Raw genomic sequence first — 27214 nt, 5'->3', positions numbered from 1 at the left:
TTATTCCATTGTTTGAATATAATAATTTATTTTGATGTTTTACTCTGAACATCTGCATCTGGGTTGTCTCTAATTTAGGGATATTACAAATGGTGTTGCTCTGGATATTTTGTATGTGTGTTTTGGAGTATTTTTTTCTTTTTTTTTTTCAAATTTGGAGTATGTATTTTGAAAGGTTTCCCAGCTGGCTCAGTGGTAAAGTAGCAGCATGCCAGGCAGGCAGGAGACCTGGGTTGGATCCCTGGGTTGGGAAGAGCTGGAGAAGAAAATGGCAACCTAGTACAGTATTCTTGCCTGGGAAATCCCATGGACAGAGGAGCTTGGTGGGATACAGTCCATGGGGTTGCACAAAGTCAGATATGACTTAGTGACTAAAAAGCAACTTCTGCATGCGTTTTTTAAAAGGAAATATACCTAAGAGCAGAGCCCCAGGGGTACTGAATTTATTACAGTCAACTTAGCTAGATCATGCCAAACTATTTCCCAGAGATGTTCAGACTGATTTTCATCCCATCAAGAATGTATTGACATTTTAAGTTTTACTAATCTGTTGAGTGTATAATGTTATCTTGTGGTTTTAATTAGCATTTTCCTTACATCAAATGAGGCTGAACACGTTTCATCTGTTCATATATATTATCACATTGTTTTTCAGAAAAGACTTTACTAATTTACTTTCTGACTGATAGCATGGGAAAATGCCTCTAAGTTTATTGACTATTTGGATTTCATCTTTGGTGAGTGAAATATGTGTTCAAGTTTTTTGTCCGTTTTTCTTAAGAATTTACAGAGGGTTCTTTATATATTCTGGATACTACTCATTTATGAGTGGTATTGCAGAATCTTTTCTCAATTTGTGGCTTGTCTTTTTATACTATTTTGATTAACATTTTCATATGTTCAAATATATTAAATTTTGCTTAATGTTTTATATTTCACTTAAAAACTCATTCTCTCTCCAGATTGTGAATATGCCTGATATTTTCTTCCTAAATGGTTTATAGTTTTGCCCCTTTCATTGAGGTTTCATCCTACTTGAAACTGTCTTTGACATGTGGTAATTTTTTTTTTTTGTATCTTTATGTGGTTAATCTGTTGTCCTAGTACCATTTGTTGAAAAAATTTTCCTTTTTCCTACTGCTTTGAAGTGCCTTTTCAGTTATATATTAAGGGTTGATATATGCAAAGATTTATTTCTGGACTCTTAATTTGTTTTATTGATTTCTCCTGTGTTGTATACACTCTCTTCAATACTCTGTCTTTTAAAAAAAGTTTTAATATATGGTATAGCAAGTCCTTTCACCTTGCTGTTGTTCTTCAAGAGCTTGTGGCTCTTCTTGGTCAGTTGTTCTTCCATGTCCATTTTAAAAACAGCTTGTCAGTTTCCTCCCCAAAACTAAAAAAAACAAACAGGGTGGGCCTGATTTGATCATGATTCTGTGGGCCATTTGGAGAGAATTAGTGTCATTATATTGGGCCTTCTAATCCATGAACATGTTATATGTCTTAGTCTAAGTCCTTTTAATGTCTTAATAAAATTTTATAATCACCAAAGAGATCCTGAACATTGTATGTATAAATATATATATTCATTCCTATGTAAGTCATATATTTAGATGCTATATATATACACACACGTATATACAGGCATATACACACACATATATGTTTCTTAATGTCATTCTAAGTGTGCCTGAATGAGGTTTTGCCACTTTTTATTTTAAAAAAACTTTAAACCTACAGAAAAGTTTTAAGAGGTAAAATGAACTTTTTTAGTACCTTTCAACCAGGTTCACTTCCCTATTTGTTTTATCTTTACAAATACACATTAATTTTTGCTGAACCATTTTAAAGTATGTTACAGACATGGTACTTCATCCCTAAATATCATCCCTAAATATTTCAGCATCTATATACTAAGAAAGAGGTCATACTGCAACTGAACAATACCATTATCATGCATAAAAAATGACCAATAATTTCATAATATCATCTAAAATTCAGTCAAAATTCAGACTTCCCCACCAACTCCAGAAATGTCTTTTGCTTTTCCAGTGCAGAATCTGATCAAGATTTATGCTTTATTCTAGGTTGCTGTGTACCTTTCGTCTTTAATTCTGCAGTCATCCCTGGCTTGTTTGTCCTTAACATTGTAAATTGTTTCTTATAGAATGTCCCACGTTTTATACCTGATTCTTTCCTCATGGTGTTGTCTAACTTGTTCCAGTGTGTAAACAGGAAGTTAGTTTAGTGGTGAAATTTTCTTTTAATAGCTCTACTAAGGTATTCTTTACAGAGCCGTGTAACCATCACCACAATCCAATTTTAATGTGTTTCCATCACCTCCCCCAGGGAAAATACATATCTACTTCACACATTCTCACCAACAATTTATTACTGTCTATCTCATAGTTATTCGATGGGTGTGAAGTGATACTGCATTTTGGTTTTCATTTGCATTTCCCCAAGGACTGAAGATGTTGGGCATCTGTTCATGTGCTTGTAGATATTTGTGTTTAAGTCTTTAATCTCTTTTTAAGATGGGATTTGCCCTTCTATTATTGAGTTGTAAGAGTTCTTTATACATATTTATAGAATATGAGTCCTATATAAGATTTGCAATTATTTTCTCCCAGTCTGTTTTCTTAATAGTCTTTTGAAACACACGAGTTTTACATTTTAGGTCCAATTTATTAATTTTTAAATTTTATGGATCATGTTTTTGGTATCATATAAAAATTCTGTCTAAATCAAGACCATCAAGATTTTCTCTCTCTCTCTGTCTCCTTTTTTTTTTTTTTTTAACGTTATCTTTTGTTGTTGTTGTTCAGTCGCAAAGTCATCTCCAACTCTGCAAGCCCTCGGACTGCAGCACTCCAGACCTCCCTGTCTTTCCTCATCTCCTGGAGTTTGTCCAAGTTCATGTCCACTGAATCAGTGATGCCATCCAACCATCTCATCCTCTTGTCGCCCTCTTCTCCTTATGCCTTCAATCTTTCCCAGCATCAGGGTCTTTTCCAGCGAGTTGGCTGTTTGCATCAGGTGGCCAAAGTATTGGAGCTTCAGCTTCAGCATCAGTCCTTCCAATGAGTATTTATTTCTTACATTTAGACCTGTGACATATTTGGAGCTAATTTTTATGTATGGTGTCAATGATCTAAATTTATCTTTTTGCATTTGGCTATCTAATTTTCAGCATCATTTGTTGGAGAGACTGTCCTTTCCCCAATGAATTGTTTTGGGTGCTTTTGTCAAAAATGAATTGACTGTGCATATAAGGGTTCATTTCTGGATTCTCTGGTATCTTTACCTTCCTCCTAGTGGAAAGCTGTTTCTCTTCTATCTTAATAAGGAAGCTTCCTGTTTCTCACCATTTAGTATGATATTAGTGTATGTTTTTTGTAGATTTTTTTTTTTCTATCATGGTGAGGAAGTTCCCCTCTCTTCCTAGTTTACTGAGAGTTTTTATCATGAATGTTTGATTTTGTTTAATGCTTTTTCTTTATCAATGTGATCACATGATTTTTCTTTTTTAGCTTATTGGTGTGGATTACATTGATTTTCAAATGTAATGTTGAACTAGTATTGCCTTGGATAAATCCCAATCTGTTGTGTTATATAATTCTTTTTATACATCATTAAATTTTATTTCCTAACATTTTATTGAGGATTTTTGCATCTGTACTTAGGAGAGATACTGTTCTATAGTTTTCTTGTAGTGCTTTGTCTGGCCTAGTATTAGGTTATGCTGTCCTCAGAGGAGTTAGGAAACTCCTTCTTGTATCCTCTGAAAGAGATTGTAGATAATTAGTAAAATTTCTTCCTTAAATGTTTGGTGGAATTAGTAAAATTTCTTCCTTAAATGTTTGGTGGAATTCACCTTCTGGGTGTGCTGCTTTCTTCTTCTGAGGGTTAATTATTATTGATTCAATTTCTTTGATATAATCCTATTCAGATGATCTGCCTCTTTTGTGAGTTTTGGCAAATTGTGTCTTTTGGGAATTAGTCTATTTCATCTAGGTATTATCATTAAGTATGTGGGCAGAATTTTTCCCATTATTTGCTTATTGTCCTTTTAATGTCCTTGAAATCTGTACTGATATTCCTTCTTTCATCTCTGTTATTAGTAATTAATAATTAGTCTCTTTCTTTCATAGCCTGGCTAGAAACTTGTCAATTTTATTGACCTTTATAAAGAAACAGTTTAAAATTTTTTTAAAAATTTTTTTCTATTAATTTCCTACTTTTAATTAATTCTGCTCCAGTTTTTATAATTTCTTTTTTGATGCTTGCTTCAGATTTAATTTGCTCTTTTTCAAGTTTTCTAAGATAGAAACCTACATGATTATTTTTAGATCTTTTTCCTTTCTAATATGTTCACTCAATGCTATAAGTTGCCCTCTGAACACTGCTTTGTTGTATCCCACAAATTTTGATAATTCAAAATATTTTAAAAATTTCTCTTGAGACCTCCTCTTTGGCCCTTAATGTTACTTCAAGTATGTTAATTTCCACATATGGGATTTTCAGTTGCCTTTCTGTTATTGATTTCTAGTTTAATTACATCATGGTCTTAGAGGAGGCGTTGTTGTTGTTCAGTTGCCCAGTCATGGTCCCACTCTGCAACCCTCTGGTTGCAGCACACCGGGCTCCTCTGGCCCCCACTGTGTCCTGGAGTGTGCTCAAATTCATGTCCATTGAGTCAGTGTTGCTGTCTAACCATCTGCTGCCCCCTTCTCGTTTCGCCTTCAGTCTTTCCCAGCATCAGGGTCTTTTCCAATGAGTCGGCTCTTCGTCTCAGGTGGCCAAAGTATTGGAGCTTCAGCTTTAATCCTTCCAATGAATATTCAGGGTTTATTTCCGTTAGGATTGACTGGTTTGATCTCCTTGCTGTCCAAGGGACTCTCAAGAGTCTTCTCCAGCACCACAACATGATTTCTATTGGTTAAAATTTATTTATATATCATAGCCCAGAATGTAGTCTATCTTGGTGAATGCTCATTGTGAGCTTGAGAACAATGTGTATTCTGTTGCTGTTGGATGAAGGAATCTATGGGCTTCCCTGCTAACGCAGTGGTAAAGAATTTGCCTGCTAATGGAGGAGACACAGGAGACATGGATGGGTTTGATCTGTGGATCAGGAAGATCTCCTGGAGTAGGAAATGGCGACCTGCTCCAGTATTCTTGCTTAGAAAATTCCATGGACAGACGAGCCTGGTGCACTACCATCCATGGGGTCACAAAGTGTTGGACACAACTGAGAGAGTGATCTATGCATGTTGAATTTTGTCAAAAACTTTTTATATACATCTGTTGAGATGATTGTTCTTGTTGTGATGTATCATATTGATTGATTTGCAGATACTGAACTATCCCTGAATCTCTGGGATAAATCCCACTTGATCATGGGGTCTGATCCTTTTAATGTACTGTTGGATTCAGTTTGCTATTTTGTTGCAGATTTTTGCATCTATGTACATCAGTGATATTGGCCTGTAATTTTCCTTTTTCTTTTTTTTGTGGTATTTTTGTCTGGTTTTGGTATTAGGGGGATGCTGGACTCAGAATGAGTTCATAAGTGTTCTTCCTCAGCAGTTTTTTGAGCATAGTTTGAGGATCGGTGTTAACTCTTCTCTAAATGTTTGGTATTATTCACCTGTGGATGTTTGGTATTATTTACCTGTGAAGCAGATCTGGTCCTTGACTTTTTAAAAATATTATTTATTTGGCTGCACCAGGTCTTAGTTGCGACATGAGGGATCTCTAGTTGTGGCAGGTGGAATATAGTTCCCTGACCAGGAATCAGACCAGGGTCCCCCACGCTGTGAGCGCAGTCTCAGCCACTAGACCACCAGGGAAGACCCTAGTCCTCAACTTCTGTTTGTTGGGAGTTTTTTTGTTGTTGTTTAATTACTGATTCAAATTCATTACTAGTAATTGATCTCTTCGTATTTTCTTCTTGCTTCAGTCTTGAGAGATTGTAGATTTCTAGGTTATTCACTTTATTGGCTTTTAATTGTTCATAGTAATTTCTTATCTTTTGTATTATATGGTGTTGGTTTTAACATCTCCTTTTTTATATCTTATTTTTTGTTTGTTTGTTTTGCCCCTGTCTCTTTTTTTCTTGAGGGGTCTGGCTGAAGTTTTTATCAGTTTTATCTTTTCAAAGATACCAGCTCTACTTTCATTGGTCTTTATTTTTTAAATCTATTTCTTTAATATGTGCCCTGATCTTTATGATTTCCTTCCATTAATTTTGGGTTTTGTTCTTCTTTTTTTGGTTCCTGTAAGGTTAGGTTGTTTATTTAAGATAAGCTTATATTGCTGTAAACTTTCCTCTTAGAACTATATTTGTTGTGTCCCTTAGGTTTTGGATCATTGTGTTTTCTTTTTCATTTGTCTTCAAGTATTTTTTAATTTCTTGTTTGATTTCCTTAGTGATCCATTGGTTGATTAGTTGCATATTGTTTAGCTTCCAGATGTTTGTGTTTTTAGCAGTGTTTTGTCCTCATAGTTTTCTAGTCTCATAGCATTGTGGTTGGAAAAGATGCTTAATATGATTTCAATTTTTTTAAGTTTACTGAGGCTTGTTTTATGGCCTAGCATGGAATCAATCTATTCTGGAGAATATTCCGTGAGCACTTTAACATGTAGTTTGTTGCTTTGGGATGGAATGTTCCCTCCCCCTACATATATATAATCTATTAAGTCCATCTAGTCTAATATGTCATTTAAGGCCAGTGTTTCTGTTATTGATTTTCTGTCTGGATTACCTGTCCATTGATGTAAGTGGAGCATTAAATTCCCTACTATTATTCTATTATTATCAGTTTCTCCCTGTATGTCTGGTTAAGTGTAAAGTGAAGTTGCTCAGCCGTCTCCAACTCTTTGCGACCTCGTGGACTATAGCCTACCAGGCTCCTCCATCCATGGGATTCTCCAGGCAGGAATACTGGAGTGGGTTGCCATTTCCTTCTCCAGGGGATCTTCCCAACACAGGGATCGAACTTGTGTCTCCTGCATTGCAGGCAGACACTTTACCCTCTGAGCCACCAGGGAATGTTTGCTTTATGTATTTAGGTGATCTATATATATGCAACCAAGTTGCATATATATTTACAATTGCTATGTATTCTTCTTGGATTGATCCCTTGATCTGTGTCCCCAGGGTAAGCTTCAGTTGCCACCTTCCTCTTCAAGACTCTCCAAGATCAACAGGTAGGTCTAAACCAGGCTCCTTTCATATGACTGCTTCTGCCCTGTATTCTGGTGTGTGTGAGATTATGTGCTTGCCCTTTAAGAATGGAGTCTATATTTCCACAGCCTTATGGTTCTGAAAGTAAAGCCCCCCTAGCCTTCAAAACCAAATGTTCTGGGCTTTCGTCTTACTGGTGCAGACCCCGTGGGCTGGGGGATTTCATGTGGGGCTCAGATCCTTGCTGTAATTGGAATTCTTCTCCTGTTTCTGGGTCACCCACCTGGGAGTGTGTGTCCTAGGTATACCACAGCTCTACCCTTCCTGTCTTGTAGTTCCTTCTTTTTAGTTGTAGATCTTTTCTTGTAGGTTCTGGCCTTTTTCACTGACAGTTGTTCTATAAATGGTTGTAATTTTGGTGTGAACCATGAAAGGAGGTGAGCTCAGAGTCTCTGTTTCAACATTTTGAAACTCCTTCTCCCTTCACTTTTGAAGGATAATTTCACAGGCAATAGAATTCTAGGTTGGTGGGTTCTTTTTTCTGTCAACGCTTTAAATATTTCATTCATCTCCCCTCTTGCTTTCATGGTTTCTGCAGATAAATTGAGTTTTATTTCCTCTGACTTCTTTCAGGTTTTTAAAATCTTTGATCTATAGTTTCAATACTGTGTACCTCAGCATAGGTTTTTTGTTTTGTTTTGTTTAGCATTTATCTCTAAGCGTACTAGATTTGTGGTTTTGGTGTCTGACATAAATTTGGGAAAAATTCTCATTGTTTCAAATATTTGTTTTGTCCCTTTCTTCTCCTTCTGGTATTCCCGTTACACATATGTTACACCTTCTGCAGTTCTTAGATATTCTGGGGGTTTTGTTTGTTAACAGTGTTTTTTCTCTGTTTTTCGGTTTTAGAGTTTTCTAATGAGATACCCTCAAGATCAGAGATTCTTTTCTCAGCCATGTCTAGTCTACTCATAAGTCCATCAAAGGCATTATTCATTTGTTGCAGTGTTTTTATCTCTAGCATTTCTTTTGATTCTTAGAATTCCTGTCTCTGCTAAGTTGTTCTTCCATGCTGCCTCAATAGAATCCTTAACATTTCAGTTTTATCTCAGCCTGATAATTCCAACATCCCTCCACATCTGCCATATGACACATGTGCCATATTACATAATTTTGATATTGCTGTCTCTTCCAACTGTGTGTCTTAAGTTTCAGTATGCATGTAATTTTTTCCTGACAAATGAGCATGACGAACCAAGTAAAAGGAATTAATGTAAATAGGCCTTTAGTGATGTGGTGAGGCGTGAGGGGAGACGTGTATATGCCTGTGATTAGAGCTCAGCCTTTCAGTGAGCCTTGTCTCTGGGTGGGCTTCCCTGGTAACTCAGATGGAAAAGAATCCACCTGCAATGCAGGAGACATAGGTCCAATCCCTGGGTTGGGAAGATCCCCTAGTGTTGAAGACTCTTGAGAGTCCCTTGGACAGCAAGGAGATCAAACCAGTCAATTCTAAAGGAAATCAGTTCTGAATATTCATTGGAAGGACTGATGCTGAAGCTCAAATACTTTGGCCACCTGATATGAAGAACTGACTCACTGGAAAAGACCCCGATGCTGGGAAAGATTGAAGGCAGGAGAAGGGGATGTCAAGAGGATGAGATGGTTGGATGGCATCACTGACTTGATGGACAGGAAGTTTGAGCCAACCTCCAGGAGTTGGTAATGGACAGGGAAGCCTGGCATGCTGCAGTCCATGGAGTCACAAACAGTCTTACTGATGCCTCTGGACTGTGAATTAGATGTGTTTCTCAGTTCCCCAGTCCACCACAGTTAGGTGGGACACGATGGCTAGAGTGAGAGTTGGGTACTTCTGTCCTCCCAGGTCAGTTTGGCTTTGTTCAAATAGTTTATCCGAGGGTAGACTTTTAAGCAAAATGCTCTCATGTATTTCAGAATAGTTCCTTTCCTCTTCCTGGAAACATACTGGAATTATTCTCATATATTCGCTGTGAGGAACTGGTAGACATTGAGGAGGTAAAACACAAGTGTCCCCATCCTACCCGCTGCATGATTGGGTTCCCCTGGTGTTTTAACTTAGAATTATCCACACTGACCCTCCAATGATTTGTCTGTTATGGTTCAGGTTTCCTTACTCTGGCATTCGTTTCTAAAGAGGTTACTGCTGTAGTATGTTGTGATCTTCTGTATGTGCCTGTCAGTCTAATTCTGGAGACAGTGCTTTGCCCTGTGACCTTACTTCCCTGATAGATCTAGGAGGAGTTATTTTCAGTTAGCTTTTTACCTCCTTTTTGAGGGACTAGCAGTGTATAAGCTGGTCACATGCAGGACTGGAAACTGGAAGTCTAGGATTCTTGGTTCAAAGTAAGTTCCTTTCTCGTACATTATTGTCAAAGAGAAGCCTGAAGACAGTAGTATTAACTTGTACATAACATGTTTTTTGGCAGCTAGCAGCTTTTAGGACTTGTTAATCATGGTTATTTTGAAATTTTGCCTTTAAAAAATGCATCTGGTTCTGTGCAGTGTAGGGATGAACCCTTTTATCCTAAGACTTTTCAGACCACCCCGCATGCCTAAATCTGCTCTACTCTGTCTCTCTACATACTTTTATCTCCTGTCTAGTTATATATTAGAATATTTGAACCTATATCTTTTAGCTTACCTTGATATTTTCTCCATCTGTACTTCTAGGTTGAGTAATGAGAGTCTTGGCTTATGGTCATCCTGCTCACAGCTTTGTTCTTAAGCTCTACCCCTCAACTATTTAGTCTTTATTTAATGCCTATCATATCTTCTTCTCTGCCCTTGGGATACGGAATCACTTATCTTCTTCCTTCTGTGGATTTTTTTCCAAGTTTTTCTTTAGGGCTTTCTTGGAGTATTTTGGTGATTCATAGTTGTAATTTACTTAGTTGCTCATTTAGTTGCTGATTGAGAGCCTCTTTTTGTGGATGTTGTTCTGTTTATCAGAGCCAGTGATGGGATAGGTGGGTTGTGCTTCCGGGCAAGGATATATCAGTAGTTGGATTCCGGATATAGGCTTTTTTTTCCTCTTGAGGGTAAGCAAGTATGAGGCAGTGCCCTGCTTCTCCAGTTCCAGTGTCTTCCCCCACTGTTAGGGTGTAGGCTGGGTGTAGACACCCCATCAATACCCAACTTGGCCCACGGCTGGGGGATGGGACTAGTCTAGCTATTCTCAGTCAGCTCCCTAATGGACCACCCTGCCCAGTATCCATGGGCACTCTCCCACTTTTTGTATCTATTGATTCTGGGCTCCAGCCCATTCCTCTATCTGTTTAGTGTTGTGATTTTCTCTCATTTTATTTGCCTATAGCCTTAATCCCATCTGTTCTCTTTTTGGCATTCCTCACAATTTCAGTTCCATTGCTAGCCCTCTCATTTTCAGTGCTATAGCATATTTCTTATTTTTCTTCTACTCTAGCACCTGACAGAATTTAGGGTTGAGAGAGTAGATGCTTCTGTTCCACCTGCCACCTTCATCCAGGCTCCCTACTACCATGTTAATCTATGTAACTAATTTTTGTAGTGCTCCTTTTGCTCCAGTTAATTTTCTTGAAAAGAACTAGTATTGCAGTGGCCCCTGAGCTGGTCCCATAGTTACAAAATGTGCTGTACTATTAGCCATTCACAGAAAGTATTATGTACAAGGAATTAGTGAAATACCAGCTCTTTTCTCTGCTTCCTAGTATGCACAACTTTGTGATGAACCTACAGATACTCAAAAGCACATCCTGGTAGTGAATACTCTTAGGGACCACAAAATAGTATTCAGTAATAACCTATTTTATTTGCACTGAAAGAGACAATAGATCTTAAAAACTACTCAGTTGGTCAGCAGCATGGTGGGGTGAGACATTCCTTTTTGTCCCTCCCTTTTAAACAATGAATTAGACATCCATCCAGAAACAATAGCACTACTGTGAAAACAAGAACCATATGTCAGGGGACCCAGGAGTCGTCTCCCCAACCTGTTAATGCAGTAACAGGCTGTGGGACAAGCAAAACTCTCCCAAACCTTTTTTTCCCAGTCAGAAAAAAACCCTGCAGAGTGCTGACCTTCGCAGATACAATGTTAGCAGAAAACCTGTAGAAATTCTGACTTCCAAAGGAGAGATTCCAGCCCATCATCAGAAAAGGAAAATCAAACAACCTCCCCCACCAAGTTTGGATGACTGTCAAGAGGAACTTTCCCTTTGCTGTTCCCCCACCTCCAGGCGACACTGCAAGGGGCGGAACTATCCAGTGGGGGCAACCTCTGTTGGAAAAAAGGGGAGTTGTGAGTGTGCACCCAACCAACCCAGTAATGTAGGAGACAGTTGGCGAAACCAGTTTCTCTCCAGCAGTACCCAAAGCACTGAGGCAGGACCTCTGTGACTAGGGGGTTATCAGGAAAGAGGCTGATAAGAATATCAAAAGGCATTACAGGAATGCAGTTTCTGCTGACAGTGTTCAAGACTTTAGCAGGAAGCCTACTCACAATCCCCAGGAAATGCCTCACCCAAGGATCACCCTGCTGGACCCACAGGCATCCCTAACGCCCTAGGCGCTAGACTCCTGTCTCCCCTACTCTGTGGCCAGGTCCTTATGCACTTTTGGGGTGCAGTTGCAAGAATAAGGCAAATGAACAGTCAGAAAAATACACCAGGATTGGTGGGCAAGAGAGCAACCACAAACTGGAGCTATAGCGCCATCTTCTGGAAAGCAGGAGATTTCCTGCGGCCAGTCAGCAGAGTGGTAAGAACCAGAGAAGACATAAAAGCTTAAGAATTCTGCCACAAGAGGGAGCAAAAAGAGTGCAGTAGGTATTCCTATACGAAGGCAAAGAAATCTCCATATGTAACAGCCACAAAGAACAGTATACCCCATCTGAAGCCAACCAGTAAAGATTGAATTAAGATGTCAGGTATTTCGGATGTGAAAGCAGCCATGCCAGACTACAAAGAACATGGAAAATCAAGTAATCATGTCATCACCAAAAGAATAATTTTCCAATAACTGAGCTCATAGGTATGGTGTTCTGGGATCTAGCTGATAATTCAGAACAACTATTTTGAAGAAATTCAATGAATTACAAAAAAACCCTTAAGATAATTCAATTTTATCAGGAAAAAACGTATATGAACAAGATGAGATGTTTACCCAAGGAATAGATACTATAAAAAAATAATTCTGGAGCTGAAGAAATTCAGTGAAGGAAATAAAAAATGTGATAGAGAGCATCTATAGCACAGTGAAGCAAATGGAAGACAGAATACATGACCTGGAAGACAGGAATTTTGAAATAAGAGCAGAAAAAAGAAAAATGAGTGAAAAAGAGTAAAGAAAGTCAATGTTATCTATGAGATTCCATCTAAAGAACAAATGTATGAATAATCACTGTTCCAGAAAGAGTAGAGAGGGAGAAGGGGACAGAATATTTATTCAAAGAAATAACAGCTGAACAAAAACCTGAGGAGAGATTTGGATATCCAAATTCTTGAAGATAACAGGTCAACCTGTGATCTCAGTGCAAAAAGATTTCCTTTAAGACACATTATAATGAAACTGTCAAAAAATCAGAGAATTTTGAAAGCAGTCAGGAAAAAAAAGATTATATAACTTACAAAGGAACCACCATTAGGCTATAAGCAAATTTCTCAGCAGAAACCTTACAGGTCAGAAGAGAGTGGAATAACATATTCAAAGTGTTCATTGAAAGAAAAAACTGCCAGCCAGGAATACTTTATCTGACAAACTTACCCCTGAGATATGAAGGAGAAATACTTTCCCAGAAAAACAAAAGCTGAGGGAATCCACTAGACTTGCTTTGCAAGAAACACTGAAAGGAGTTCTTTGAAGCTGGAATGAAAAGATGCTAGTCAGTGACATGAAAATGGGAAAGTATACAACACACTGGTAAAAGGTATGAATATAAAATCAATATACAGAATCAGTTGCATTTATATTTGCATGCATGCATGCTCAGTCATGTCTGACTCTGTGACCCCATGGATTGTAGCCTGCCAGGCTCCTCTGTCCATAGAATTTTCAGCCAAGAATACTGGAGTGGGTTGCTATTTCCTTCTCCAGGGGATCCTCTCAACCCAGGAATCAAACCTGCATCTCCTGCACTGGCAGGCAGATTCTTTACCACTGAGCCACCTGGGAAGCCCCACATTTATATAATACCAATAACAAAATATCTGAAAAGAAAAAAAAACTACCCCATTTACAATGGCATCAAAACAATAAAACATTTAGGAATAAATTTAGCCAAGGAAGTGAAACATCTGTACAATGAAAACTATGAGACTTTGATGAAAAAAACTGAAGAAGTCACAAATGGAAAGATATCCTGTGTTCACAAACTGGAAGAATTAATATTGCTAAAATGTCCATATTACCTAAAGCCATCTATAGAGTCAATGTGATCCCTATCAAAATTTCCATGGCATTTTTCACAGGAATAGAAAAAATAATCCTAACATTAATATGAGATTTAAAAAAGACCCCAAATATCGAAAGCAATCCTGAGAAAGAAAAAAACCACAGGGATTACACTTCTTCATTTCAAACTATACTACAAAGCTATAGTAATTAAAATAGCATGTTACTAGCATAACACACACAGATCAATAAAACAGAACAGAGAGCTCAGAAGTAACCCACTGCATAAAAAAATGAACTCATGTTTGATAAGGGAGCCAACAACACTCAATGGGGAAAGGACAGTCTCTTCAATAAATGGTGCTGGGAAAACTGGATAACCACATGCAGGAAAATGACACCCCTATCTTGCATCACTCACAAAAATTAACTTGAAATGGATTAAAGACTTAAACATAAGACTTGATCCCATAAAGCTCCTAGAAGAAGACATAAAGAAGCTCCTTGATACTGATGGGTGCAGTGATATTTTAGATATGACACCAAGGGCACAAGTAACCAAAGAAAAATCAGCAAGTAGGGCCACACACTAAAAAGCTTCTGACAGCAAAAAAAAAAAAAAAAGAAAAAAGGAAAAAAAGCCGCATGTGGAACGGGAGGCGGTGTTTGCAAAGCGTATATCAAGCAATTAATAGCCAAAATATAGACACCAAACAACTTAGACAACATGTAGCTAATGCCAAACCTCTATCACTCTATCCTTTATATAAAGTGAGATATAAACATGTCAAATCAACACACTGAACCCTGGCCTCCTGCACTGCACGTGGATTCTTCACTGTCTAAGTCACCAGGGCAGCCACTGTACCCCTTAAACTTATGCAATGTTATGTAGTTTACTATATACCTCAGTAAAAATGTTAAAAACTGTACCCTATTGACTTCAGGAAAAGGCCCAGCACTACCCTTAGCTGCCTCATTTGAGAGGGCCTCTTAAATCAAGAATTCTATGCCTAGGGCCTAATGTAGCTGTATCCCCCATCTGCAGAGCCAATAGGATATGACCACCTGGAGCCCATTTCATTTCAATCTAGGTTATGTTTAAGGTACCTGGGGCTCTAAACAGCTCAGCTTTCAGGTCCATTTTCCCAAAAATGTAGGCTTATAATAAGGGTGGTCAAGAGGTGGCTCTTTGTGGGGAGACAAAACTTAGGCATGTAGGCTAAAGAACCCACAAATGTTCCTTAGTGGCTATTAAGAGATTGAATGGTGGAAGAGGAGAGGAATGGGCTGTGGGCTGGCTCTCCCCTGGCCATCACCTCTGGAATTCTGAGAAATCAGAAAATTCTAAAATCCAAGCTGCATGTGCATGTTGAGTGAACATAATAGCTCGTTAGCTTGATTTTATAACATCAAAATATTTTGACCTGTTTCCTCAGGCCCTGCAGATATTAGGGGGAGGATCTAAGAAAGAGAGGCAGTGATTGCTAAATAGATTTCAGGCAGAGTCCTTCTTATCAGAGTTGTCACAAGGGAGTCCTGATCAGTTGTAGGTAAGTCGACTACTGAAGAGCTACCACCATCTTCAGCCAGCGGACATTTACATCCCCATATCTAATCTGTTTCTTCCTGAAGGTTGAGTTAACCAGGACAATAGAAAGTTCTAACATATCTTTATAGGTTCCCCGAAGCCAGAAGACTAATCCCAATTCCTCTGTTACAAAGTTACTTCATGGTCCTCTTATGCCTGTGCCACCGTACCCAAGCTTATCTGAATAAAAAACTGATTTGTTGGTAGACTAAGATCATAAAGGCAGTGTGGTATAGTGGTTAAGTACACAACTCTGTAATAAGAATGCTTGGGTTTAGTTCCTAGATTGTGAGTCAGTTAATGTCCCCAAGCACAATGACAACATGCTGGATGTGGCTTGCACCAGCTCAGGGAGAGCCCATCACATGTTTATTTTCCCAACTCCACGTTCAGTGACATCACTGGTAGTTTGCTATTGGCCATGGTGGAAGTATTTACACCATAAATTGTTCAAATTAATTTGTTTTTTAAGTTAGTAATAACAGTAGTTCCCACAGTATAGGGGAGCTTAGATAAATGAGAATGTGTGTGTGTGAGAATCATGTAGCAAATGCTCAATAAATGCTACCAGTTATTAATACACGGTCAGAACATATTAAGGCCAGAGTTTACAAAGCAGAGGAAACAAACTTTGGAAACAGACATATACTTCCACCAAGTATAAAGTATTAGTACAAGATCTTTGTACTACTGATTTTCCCAATTCTATTTCTTTGAAACTTATTTCATACAGGTTTTGTGGTCTTTCTCAGTAGAGAAAATGGGGGAAGGGAGCTAAAATAAGATTAGACTGTAATCCTAACTGGTCAAACCAGAAAGCCCTTTGTGGTAAAGCAGAGGTGTTGGTAGAGATCTCTGAATTTCTAAAAGCTTGTCTTTAAACTCTATTTTTCTTCAATACCAAGCCACCCAATCCATAGATTAGCTTTTGTTATATTACCCAGATGGCGACATAAAATAATCTCTCTCCATTCTTATATTCTTTAAAAAACAATCCATTATTTGTATGGTACTTCATAATTTACAAGTCTTCACATACATAGTATCTCACGTAACCTTCACAGAGAGCAAAAATTTTCATCACTTAACAGATGACAATACTGATCCTTTACCCAGGTGATATTACTGGTAATGGGAAGTATCAAAAATAGAACTTGGGACTTTGAGACCAGTATTCTTTTTTTCCTTATACCAAGCCACCCTTAAGTATAAAAGATTCTGTTCCAAAGCATTTCTATTTGTTCCTAAAAAGTTTTTTTAAAAAATCTAGTACAAAAATTCACAAAGATAAAATGACTTGCCATCAAAGCCTCACTGGCGGTACACTGATTTCCGGAGTCACAGTCATGTCTCGGCATGCTCAGCACCACGTAGGTGTGTTCTACACCCTACACAATCACTGCCCTACAGCTTTCTGATCAAATCAAGTACATTACAAGAGAGGCAGATAATACATTACCACGGACCTGAATAAATGACCTCACAAAGTGAAACAGACCTTTCTGAAAGCTTACCTGAGTGCAAGCTGTTCCATCCTCTGACTGGGAACTGGTAATGGAATATTAAGAAGCTGAAACTGAGATTCCTGCTATGAAACTAACAACACAAAATACTGTAATTTTAGAAAAGTTTGTAAAAGATTGCTGATTGGCTATGTTCAAACTATCAGTGGCCAGAAGCTACATTCTGAAAACTTAAATACCAGAAATGCATTTTAACTTTTAAGAAGTTCGGGGATTGTGAACATGGCAGGCAGAAAGAGAATCTGTACATCTGAATTCCAACAAAAGGTCTGAGAGCACTGGCCTATTGAAAAAAGGATTACAATATGATGACTATTCAAAGCCTTCCAGTTGGCATTCTGGCTAGGATATAGGATCTTTTCCTAAAATGTTTCTTTTATGTGAAAATGATTTAAAAATTATAATACCATATATTAAGTGCAAGCAAATTATTACCTTCTTAGGGCATTAAAATTGATTAGTTAAAAGAATGTTAATTGTAATCCTCTTCTTCAAAAGAAATCATAAACATGCTGCTCCCTTCTTGCCTTTGGGGCAAATTTCCTCTTCTTTGGTAGCACTAGAGACCCCCAGTCTATAAACCAGATCTCTAAGTAAATAATTTCCTGCTGCTCCTAAGTTATTTCAGTCGTGTCTGAACTCTTTGCAACCCCATGTACTGTAGCCCACCAGGCTCCTCTGTCCATGGGATTCTCCAGGCAAGAATACGAGTGGATTGTCATGCCCTCCTCCAGAGGATCTTTCTGACTCAGGGATCGAACCTGCATCTCTCATGTCTCCTGCATTTGTAGGCAGGTTCTTTACCACTGGTGCCAGCTGGGAAGCACTAAGTAATTTCTTCAGCACGTTTTTTAAATGAATAAAAAATAAGATTCCCAGGTATCTTCCCCAAACCTGTAAGGTCCCTAGTTGCCTAGCAATCAGCAAGATAATAGCAGGAAAGCAAGAACTCCTTTCTTGCCCCTAGCTTGGCAGAGGGGCTGGACCTCAATGGGAATCTCGTAACTAAATCATCAAACAGGGCACAGCTATAGCTTTTTAGCTGTAAGCCCAAGATTCAGGCATGATACTGTCACGTTGGGTACAGTGTTTCGTTTGAAGTAACTTGGTTCTCACAACCGGCGAGCAGCTGGCGTTGTACCTGAAGTTCTTCTCTACAATGTACTTAATTGCACAGTTTTTTCTGATTATAACGTCACAATGCCAATGCTGAAATACCAGGACTGTGGGAAAGACGTTTAAAAAGCACGGCCTGAGGACTTGCCTGGTGGGTCTGTGGTTAAGAATCCGCCTGCCAATGCAGGGGACACAGGTTTGATCCCTGCTCCGGGAAGACCCCACATGCTGTGGGGCAGCTAGGCCTGTGCACCACAGCTACTAAGCCCACACGTGTGAGAGCCCACGCTGGGAAGCTACTGCAGTGCGAAGCCCACACACTGCAACTGCAGCAGCCCCTGCTTACCGCAACTAGAGAAAGCGTGTGATGAAGACCTAGAGCAGCCAAAAGTAAATATTTATAAAACTGTAAAAAAATAAAAATGAAAGCAAATGCCCGACAGAATGGAAAGATGAAAAATTATATTCTTCACACCAGATTTTTATTCACTCATTCAAGCACCCTCTTTTCCATGTGGTTCAAGTGGTAGAGGTTACAATCTATTACTACTAGTACAAAACAGAATGAATCAACATTCTTATAATATTGAAAGACTAGGATCATTCCTAACACTACTTTGCTTTACTTCTTACTCCTAAATTTTAAGTCATCCATTCCTTCAATATGCAATATCTCAGCATTATTGAAACAATGTTTTATATCTAGAGATTTTCTAAACTTTGTAGGGAACTAGATCTATAAATGAAGTTTTTTTTTTTGGTTATTTTTTTTTAAAAATACAATTATCTCTGAGTTTTACAAGCTAATTATTGTCTGCAAAACTGAGTATTCTTCCTCTATACAAAGGTCACCAACTTAATTTCTCATTAGAAAAGAAAATAACCAAACAACAAACACAAGATAAGAAATTAGCCAGAAAGCTATGGCTTGTTTCCCACTCAGGAAAAAAGTATAACTGGTAACAAATAAGGTACAATTTCCCTAAGTGGATATTTTTTTAAACTTGTAAGGTTTCCATTCCTAAAACAGAAGAGTTGAGACACTTTTCTAAGCAACTTAATCTGTCAGATTTCATATCAATATTTACACCCTCAGTACTTTCTATTTTGCTTTTACACAGCTAACTTTAAAAGGCAATTCCTCCCATTAAATTTGTGTGTTATTAAAAGTGTAGGCTAAAGTTAAATGAGCAAAGATAAAGGCCTACATTTGTATTTTGGGGTAGGGGAAAGAAAGTTATTTCCAAAAGGCAAGAACTCTTTGGTGAGAAGTATTTTTTACTAACACTTACCAATTTTATTCTTCCACAATTGGATGCATCAACTTGAGTCCAATGAGCATCTGGATTTACCACATCTTGTGATTTCCAACCTTAATCATAATTGTGTCTTCTCTTTTTGTACTCATTTATACAAATGGAGAGCAAGAATACAATAACCATTTTAGTGATTACATGAGTTCTATACTAAGACAGTGTGACCCTGCTAAGATAGAATTTTTGGCTCACAGGCATTACTACCATGAGCTAACTTATCTGCTGCTGATATAAAAAATACTCTGGTATATAATAGGCAATTATGGGGTGTAAACTTATGAAAACTGAATATATAAAACTAGAGAATTGCCTGAAGTAATTACAATCAATAATTTCAGAGCTGGAAGGAAATTTAGAAATCATCTAATCTTAATTCCTAGATATAAAGTCAGATATAAAGACTTGGTTGGCAAAAACCACACTTCTCATGAGTGCCAGAGCTAGTTAATATTCCAGGTCAATTATTCCTCACAGTATACAATATTCATAGTTAAGAATAAATTACTTGAAAATTTATTTCCCAACAGATCTTTGTTAGATTAAGAAAATCAATCCAAACAAAAATGTTCAAAATCTGCTATCTATTCTTCCTTCTTTGTTCATGTTGCTGAATAAATGACAGTTAAACTTTAGAAGGACAAAAGGTCAAGGAACTAGATCAAGGAACTAGACAACTTAAAGTGAATAAATTCAACATCTGAGCATAATCCTTTTCTCTAGTCCCGAAACAGGTTGATTTCAACACTAATTCTTAGATATTTGCCACTTAACTTCCAGGCTTATAGATAAAGTTGTAACAGATCTCAAGATGTGTAGTTGATTCAATGACAAAAACTTAATTTGAGCACTTTCCTTCATGGCTATTACAACCACAAAATCAATTTCTCCCAAAGGAGGTTTCAGCCTCAGAGGGCTCACATATAATCTCAATTAGCGAAAACAATAGGCAGCTTTCTGTTTATTCTTTACACATGTATATCTTAAATGGGAAGAAAAGGGAGTAAAACAAAAATTAACCCAGAAGAAATTTTTTCACTTAGATTACCTAGACATAAGCTCATAATGAACTGGGAGATCTACAGTATACTGTATGGTCATTTAAGGCACAAAGCTTTACAGGACTTGAGGTAGCTGCTTACAACAGGAGCTTAAAGCAAGATGAAGACAAGATACCTTATAAAAGAGAGAGACTTTAATTGCAAGGAGTAAATCACAATGAAAATTTGAAAAGTTAAAGCATATTTGTTTTTATTTATAGACAGTTATCACAAGAATTGTAAAGAGAAAGAGAATATCAGAATGGACCTGGATAGATGTTTTCATGCTACAGCTAAGAATAAACAATGTTCCTACATATTATGGTTAATGAGCACATTATCAGTGTAACAGTGAATTATGGTATTTAAAAATATGTAGACCATAATTTGTGCTTTAGAAATAATTGTATATAGTGTTATAAGCTGAAAAGACTTCAAAAGAATACCAAATATACACCTGTGTATAAGAATTCAGAAAAGGTTGCATTCTGTAAAGTCAATCAGCTGTATTAAAAATGACACAAATTCAAAACAAGATGGATGTTATATAAAAAAGGACTTTGTAAGACTTGCTTGCTACATTATATCCATAGTTTAATCCACAAAATTTCCTTTTAATTATCATTCAGACAGAAGCATGCAAATAGTTCTAGGATCTACTTCGAGTCTTCCCCAAATCCACTAAGGCTACACATTCTCTCTTCAGGAGCTAAGCAGGTATTCGGGTAGCTGCTTCCTCCTCTGCATCCGCTCGGTTTGCGTTAATTTCTGCAAGTGTTCGGCCAAACCGTGCCCATTCATCATTTCGGGGGACAGCAATTTGCTGTTAAAAGAAATACAATGCTTTATGTACAGTGAAATAAAAGATCATCTTACCCACTATTTTTCAGTGTTTTCAAATAATTTTTCCATTAAAAAGTAATAATTGACTTGAATGTACCTTCCATAATTACAGCTACTATACCAATAATTTATAACATTTCAAAACAAAAGATAGTGTTTGATAAGTGTGTTGTGACAGCCTCAGAAATGATTTTGCTATTATCAGCATCTGTGCAAGAGAGAATGACAATGATGCTCTGTAAATATAACTCCTATGCACTATCTCATGGATTTTCTGGTGAGCAGGAATTCTTGGAAGAACTTTTACTTCTTGCACACTAGTATGAAGTAATTTTTGAAACATGGTTCATAAGAGGCTGGTTTCTTGTTTAAATATTTTTGTTTGGAGTATAAGATAACCTTTCTTGATGTATCTTAAACCTTTCGTCAAAAAGTATGCTGCTACTTACCAATTCAGTGACACATCAATAGTAAAAGGGGAAAGGACGCTTGTGATATATTTCCCTCACTGAAATAGTTCAATAACCAAAAATTTTTGACAGCTGTCATTATAATATTGGAGGAACCTGGGTCATAGAAGATCTTGCTGTGATTTATGTCGGAGAGTGTTTTGCCTATGTTCTCCTCTAGGAGTTTTATAGTTTCTGGTCTTACATTTAGATCTTTAATCCATTTTGAGTTTATTTTTGTGTATGGTGTTAGAAAGTGTTCTAGTTTCATTCTTTTACAAGTGGTTGACCAGTTTTCCCAGCACCACTTGTTAAAGAGATTGTCTTTTTTCCATTGTATATCCTTGCCTCCTTTGTCAAAGATGAGGTGTCCATATGTTCGTGGATTTATCTCTGGGCTTTCTATTCTATTCCATTGATCTATATTTCTGTCTTTGTGCCAGTACCATACTGTCTTGATGACTGTGGCTTTGTAGTAGAGTCTGAAGTCAGGCAGGTTGATTCCTCCAGTTCCATTCTTCTTTCTCAAGATTACTTTGGCTATTCGAGGTTTTTTGTATTTCCATACAAATTGTGAAATTATTTGTTCTAGTTCTGTGAAAAATACCGTTGGTAACTTGATAGGGATTGCATTGAATCTATAGATTGCTTTGGGTAGAATAGCCATTTTGATAATATTGATTCTTCCAATCCATGAGCACGGTATGTTTCTCCATCTGTTTGTGTCCTCTTTGATTTCTTTCATCAGTGTTTTATAGTTTTTATTGGAAATAAAAGCAAAAATAAACAAATGGGACCTAATGAAACTTAAAAGCTTTTGCACAACAAAGGAAACTGTAAGTAAGGTGAAAAGACAGCCCTCAGATTGGGAGAAAATAATAACAAATGAGGAAACAGACAAAGGATTAATCTCAAAAATATACAAGCAACTCCTGAAGCTCAATTCCAGAAAAATAAACGACCCAATCAAAAAATGGGCCAAAGAACTAAACAGACATTTATCCAAAGAAGACATACAGATGGCTAACAAACACATGAAAAGATGCTCAACATCACTCATCATCAGAGAAATGCAAATCAAAACCACAATGAGGTACCATTACACGCCAGTCAGGATGGCTGCTATCCAAAAGTCTACAAGCAATAAATGCTGGAGAGGGTGTGGAGAAAAGGGAACCCTCTTACACTGTTGGTGGGAATGCAAACTAGTACAGCCACTATGGAAAACAGTGTGGAGATTTCTTAAAAAACTGGAAATAGAACTGCCATATGACCCAGCAATACCACTTCTAGGCATACACACTGAGGAATCCAGATCTGAAAGAGACACGTGCACCCCAATGTTCATTGCAGCACTGTTTATAATAGCCAGGACATGGAAGCAACCCAGATGCCCATCAGCAGATGAATGGATAAGGAAGCTGTGGTACATATACACCATGGAATATTACTCAGCCGTTAAAAAGAATTCATTTGAATCAGTTCTAATGAGATGGATGAAACTGGAGCCCATTATACAGAGTGAAGTAAGCCAGAAAGATAAAGAACATTACAGTATACTAACACATATATACGGAATTTAGATAGATGGTGGTGATAACCCTATATACAAAACAGAAAAAGAGACACAGAAGTACAGAACAGACTTTTGAACTCTGGGGGAGAACGTGAGGGTGGGATGTTTTGAAAGAACAGCATGTATATTATCTATGGTGAAACGGACCACCAGCCCAGGTGGGATACATGAGTCAGGTGCTCGGGCCTGGTGCTCTGGGAGGACCCTGAGGAGTCGGGTGGGGAGGGAGGTGGGAGGGGGGATCGGGATGGGGAATACGTGTAACTATATGGCTGATTCATGTCAATGTATGACAAAACCCACTGAAATGTTGTAAAGTGATTGGCCTCCAACTAATAAAATAATATTTAAAAAAAAAAATAATAATAATATTGGAGGAACCTAGTATGCCATATGAGGGCACAGAGCATTCAGTGTGGCAAATGGATATGCCAGCTTCTAAATCTACTGTATGACTTTAGACTCGGACAGTATACCCAGTATTGTAGCTCCCAGACAAATGTGACTATTTAAATTACTTAAAATGAAATAAAATTGAAAATTCAGTTATTCAGTTGTTCGAGCCACATTTTAAGTGTTCAGTAGCCAAATCTGGCTGATAGCTACCATGTTGGATGGTGCAGCTACAGAGTAATTCCATCTATGCAGACAATTCAACTAGCTGCTCTAAATGATCCAATTTACCTCTCTCCAGATGCAGTTGCTAGAGGCTGTGGGATTTCCAGAGAGGATGGAGAATCATAAGGCACAGCAAAAGAAAAGAGTGACTGCTGTTGCTGCTGCTGCTAAGTCGCTTCAGTCGTGCGACCCCATAGATGGCAGCCCACCAGGCTCCCCCTGTCCCTGGGATTCTCCAGGCAAGAACACTAGAGTGCGTTGCCATTTTCTTCTCCAATGCATGAAGGTGAAAAGTGAAAGTGAAGTTGCTCAGTCGTGTCCGACTCTTGGCGACCCCATGGACTGCAACCTACAAGGCTCCTCCATCCATGGGATTTGCCAGGCAAGGGTACTGGAGTGGGTTGCTATTGCCTTCTCTGGACTAAGGCATTGCTGCTGCTGCCGCTAAGTTGCTTCAGTCGTGTCCGACTCTGTGCGAACCCCCAGACAGCAGCCCACCAGACCCCGCCGTCCCTGGGAGTCTCCAGGCAAGAACACTGGAGTGGGTTGCCATTTCCTTCTCCAATGCATGAAAGTGAAAAGTGAAAGCGAAGTCACTCAGTCGTGTCCGACTCTTCGCAACCCCATGGACTGCAGCCTACCAGGCTCCTCCGTCCATGGGATTTGCCAGGCAAGAGTACGGAGTGGGTTGCTATTGCCTTCTCCGGACTAAGGCACTGGCCAGTGCTAAAACATGAGGAAACCACTCCTGAGCATTGTGCACAGTCAACCCAAACAGTAAAGATGAGAGGGCTGCAACTCATCCTGTTGGGTTCATTCATAATGGCTTTGCAACAAGGCTCAAGGGGTCAAGAATGACATTTCACATAGTCATTAGATAGCTCTTAAAAGATACTACTTTTTATTTGAGCTACCTGGTCCAAACAAATCTATGTATACAGAAAATAAAATCTCATCTCAATGTCAATTCTGTAAAGCCTCCAAGGCCAACTATAACTAAATCTCTTCTGCTTGAAGAATTTCTAATTTCCAGCAATGTATGCTGGAAAGTACTTTCGACATATGATACTACCCTCAAAATTTGTTGCATAGGGACACAGGACATTCAGTTTAGAAAGGAAACTAATCTCAAGAGTTGCTTCTGTAATGAAAAGTAAGTTTTATCTTTACAAACACATGTGTTATTCAATTCATGAACCTCAAAGACTAGATTTAACCACAAAGATACTGTCACTATAGTTCCATGAAAGCTAAATAGATGTGTCAAAATTACAGGCAGCGAGCCCCATACCTCTCCCACATCATATATAACAATCTGTCCTTCAGAATCGCCCACGGCAATCTCTCTTCCAGAATGGGTCCATCTTACACGATTAAGAGCAGGATTACCTTCCACAGAAATGCTTGCAGTTGGCACCTAAAGTCATTTAAAATATAGTTCAGTGTTAAAAGTTTCATCAGGATTTCTATAAACATGTAAAACAGTAATTCCTTTTTCTTCCAATCTGGCTAGGTTTTTGAAAACAAAGATGAAAATAGATAAAGAATTTTCCCAACTTTCTTCCTGTTCAGTGATACATTCTGAATGACATTACAGTCAATCCCTGAAAATGGTTTGGGAAAATAACTTAAGTCCTTTCATAAGAAATCTTCACATGACTGGACATATCATTTTGAGAAATCTTCTCTTTTTAATAAAGGATTCTTTGTTGTTTTGACTTTTTTAAGAAGTCAAGCCATTTGAAAACAGATGGCCAAAACCTCATTTAAAGAAACATCTCAAAAGCCCGCATAAACAGATTATGGTTCAATTTTAGAGGACAGGAGTTACTTTTGTAGCTTGTGTCTCTGTTAACTAAAACCTATGATTTCATCCAGATTCTACACAGTTCATACTAAAGATGCAGTATGGGTCATTCCAAAGCCCTTGTTCCCATGAACTATCTGGAGCAAGGCAAGATGACAGCACCAACACAATGGCACCATCCCTTGGATTATGACTGTATCCTCTGCTATGCTGAGGAAAAAGAAATTACTTGCCACTCACAGAGCAAACCTTCAATGTTTGACTCAGAATAGAATCACAATATTTAAAAATTTTTGAAACCGGATTAAAAATAATCCTTCTATTTGACACAAGTCATCCCCAAATGATTAATTTAACCTTCTAGAATGCCAAAATAGTTGTAAGAGAAAAATTATACCTTAGCTTTATTGTGAGTTAAATTATAGAACAGATCCAAATTTAATTGTAACCACAAATGCCTAACACGAAAATCCAAATTAAGAAAATTGGTACCACTCCAGGTAACTAGAAATGTATAATTAAGTCCAGTCATGTACCCAGGACTCAATATCTTTCCCTAGCAGTATCTGAATGTTGCTCTTCAAACTACTAGAGCAGAAGTTAGCATGATGTTAAAATACTTGTATTTCCAATACATAAATTCCTTGTCCTGTATAATCAACTAATTTACTTCAAGGATCATGATAACATATACATTTAGCCGGTAGAAATATGAAAAGATGTGAGAAACAGTGGCTGTGGGGGAAGGCACCAAGATACTTTCTCCTCAACAACTTTTATTGACAGAACTGCTAATGTTACTTCCTAACTACCACCCTGCAATACAGGACTCTAACAACACTCTAAGCCTCTGCCTACATTGGTAAAAACAAACATGGTTAAAAATAAATAACACCTGCAGTTACATTTCATTCCAAATAAGTCATTTTAGTATAATAATTAGGAAATCTGATTATTTCTATATTAATTTTATAGTAACAATAACACTGTTTTTAATCTTTCACAGAGCAAGTCATGAAAATACATTTTTTGTCACTCAAGTCAGCCTAAGACTAGTATTTATGGATAATATACAATTCTACCAAGGCTAAGAGATAATTCAGAAATTCAGAATTAAGGTTAACGTATGTCAACAGCCTGAAACTATCTGCTTTCTAGCCTATGAATGAAAAATATCCCAGCTGCCTTATGAATGAGATTTTGCCAGGACATGAAGAGACGTGACAAAGCTTTTCAGAGGTAAAAGGAAGCCCCAGTGCTCCTGGCAACAATGTTTCTCCCTTCAGTTCTGCACAGCAGGCTGTTTATTATTTAGGGCACAAAGCTTATTTGCTTTCTTTGTGATGAAGCTACAATCACAGAGTCCTTTCACATTCCTTGGGATAAAAGGAATTTCACAAATTATTCAATAAATCTCCAATTTTCTATTTTTCAGTGCAATTTTTGTTATTTTCCTGCTCACCTCTGTGTCATTATTGAGATTCCACAAATCCAGCCTACCCATGCCATCCACACAGGCAAACAGGGCTGGGTGAGTGGGTGACCACATAACATCATAAACATAGTCTGAATTATCTTCAAATGAGTACAAAGGCTTGTTATTCTGAAAGGGAAAAGTTGATTTTTAGCACAGTCAAAATATGACACACATTCAATAAATATGATAACATTTTATGATACTTAACTCAGTCTAGAAAAAGTTCCTGTAATCTGTTTCACTACAGAATTACCTGGAGTT

The 27214-nt window shown here is 37.8% G+C and overlaps 1 protein-coding gene across 3 annotated transcripts in view; it reads right to left on the bottom strand.

Moving 5' to 3' along the window:
• Positions 1 to 20368: 20368 nt before the first annotated feature.
• DYNC1I2 (dynein cytoplasmic 1 intermediate chain 2) overlaps positions 20369 to 27214 on the bottom strand; it is a 55988-nt gene continuing 49142 nt past the window's right edge. For all 3 annotated transcript variants that reach the window (XM_065931757.1, XM_065931758.1, XM_065931756.1), the window contains 3 exons: positions 26939 to 27079; positions 24961 to 25086; positions 20369 to 21006 (listed from right to left, as the gene is read on the bottom strand). In XM_065931757.1, coding sequence (XP_065787829.1) covers positions 20893 to 21006; positions 24961 to 25086; positions 26939 to 27079 — 381 coding nt within the window. In that variant the 3' untranslated portion in view covers positions 20369 to 20892. The remainder of the gene's footprint in view (positions 21007 to 24960; positions 25087 to 26938; positions 27080 to 27214) is intronic.

This window comes from Muntiacus reevesi, chromosome 3 (assembly GCF_963930625.1).
Source record: "Muntiacus reevesi chromosome 3, mMunRee1.1, whole genome shotgun sequence".
Classification (NCBI taxonomy): Eukaryota; Metazoa; Chordata; class Mammalia; order Artiodactyla; family Cervidae; genus Muntiacus; species Muntiacus reevesi.
The sequence above is the reverse complement of the archived record's forward strand: the minus strand, read 5'-3'. Positions and strand labels throughout refer to the sequence as shown.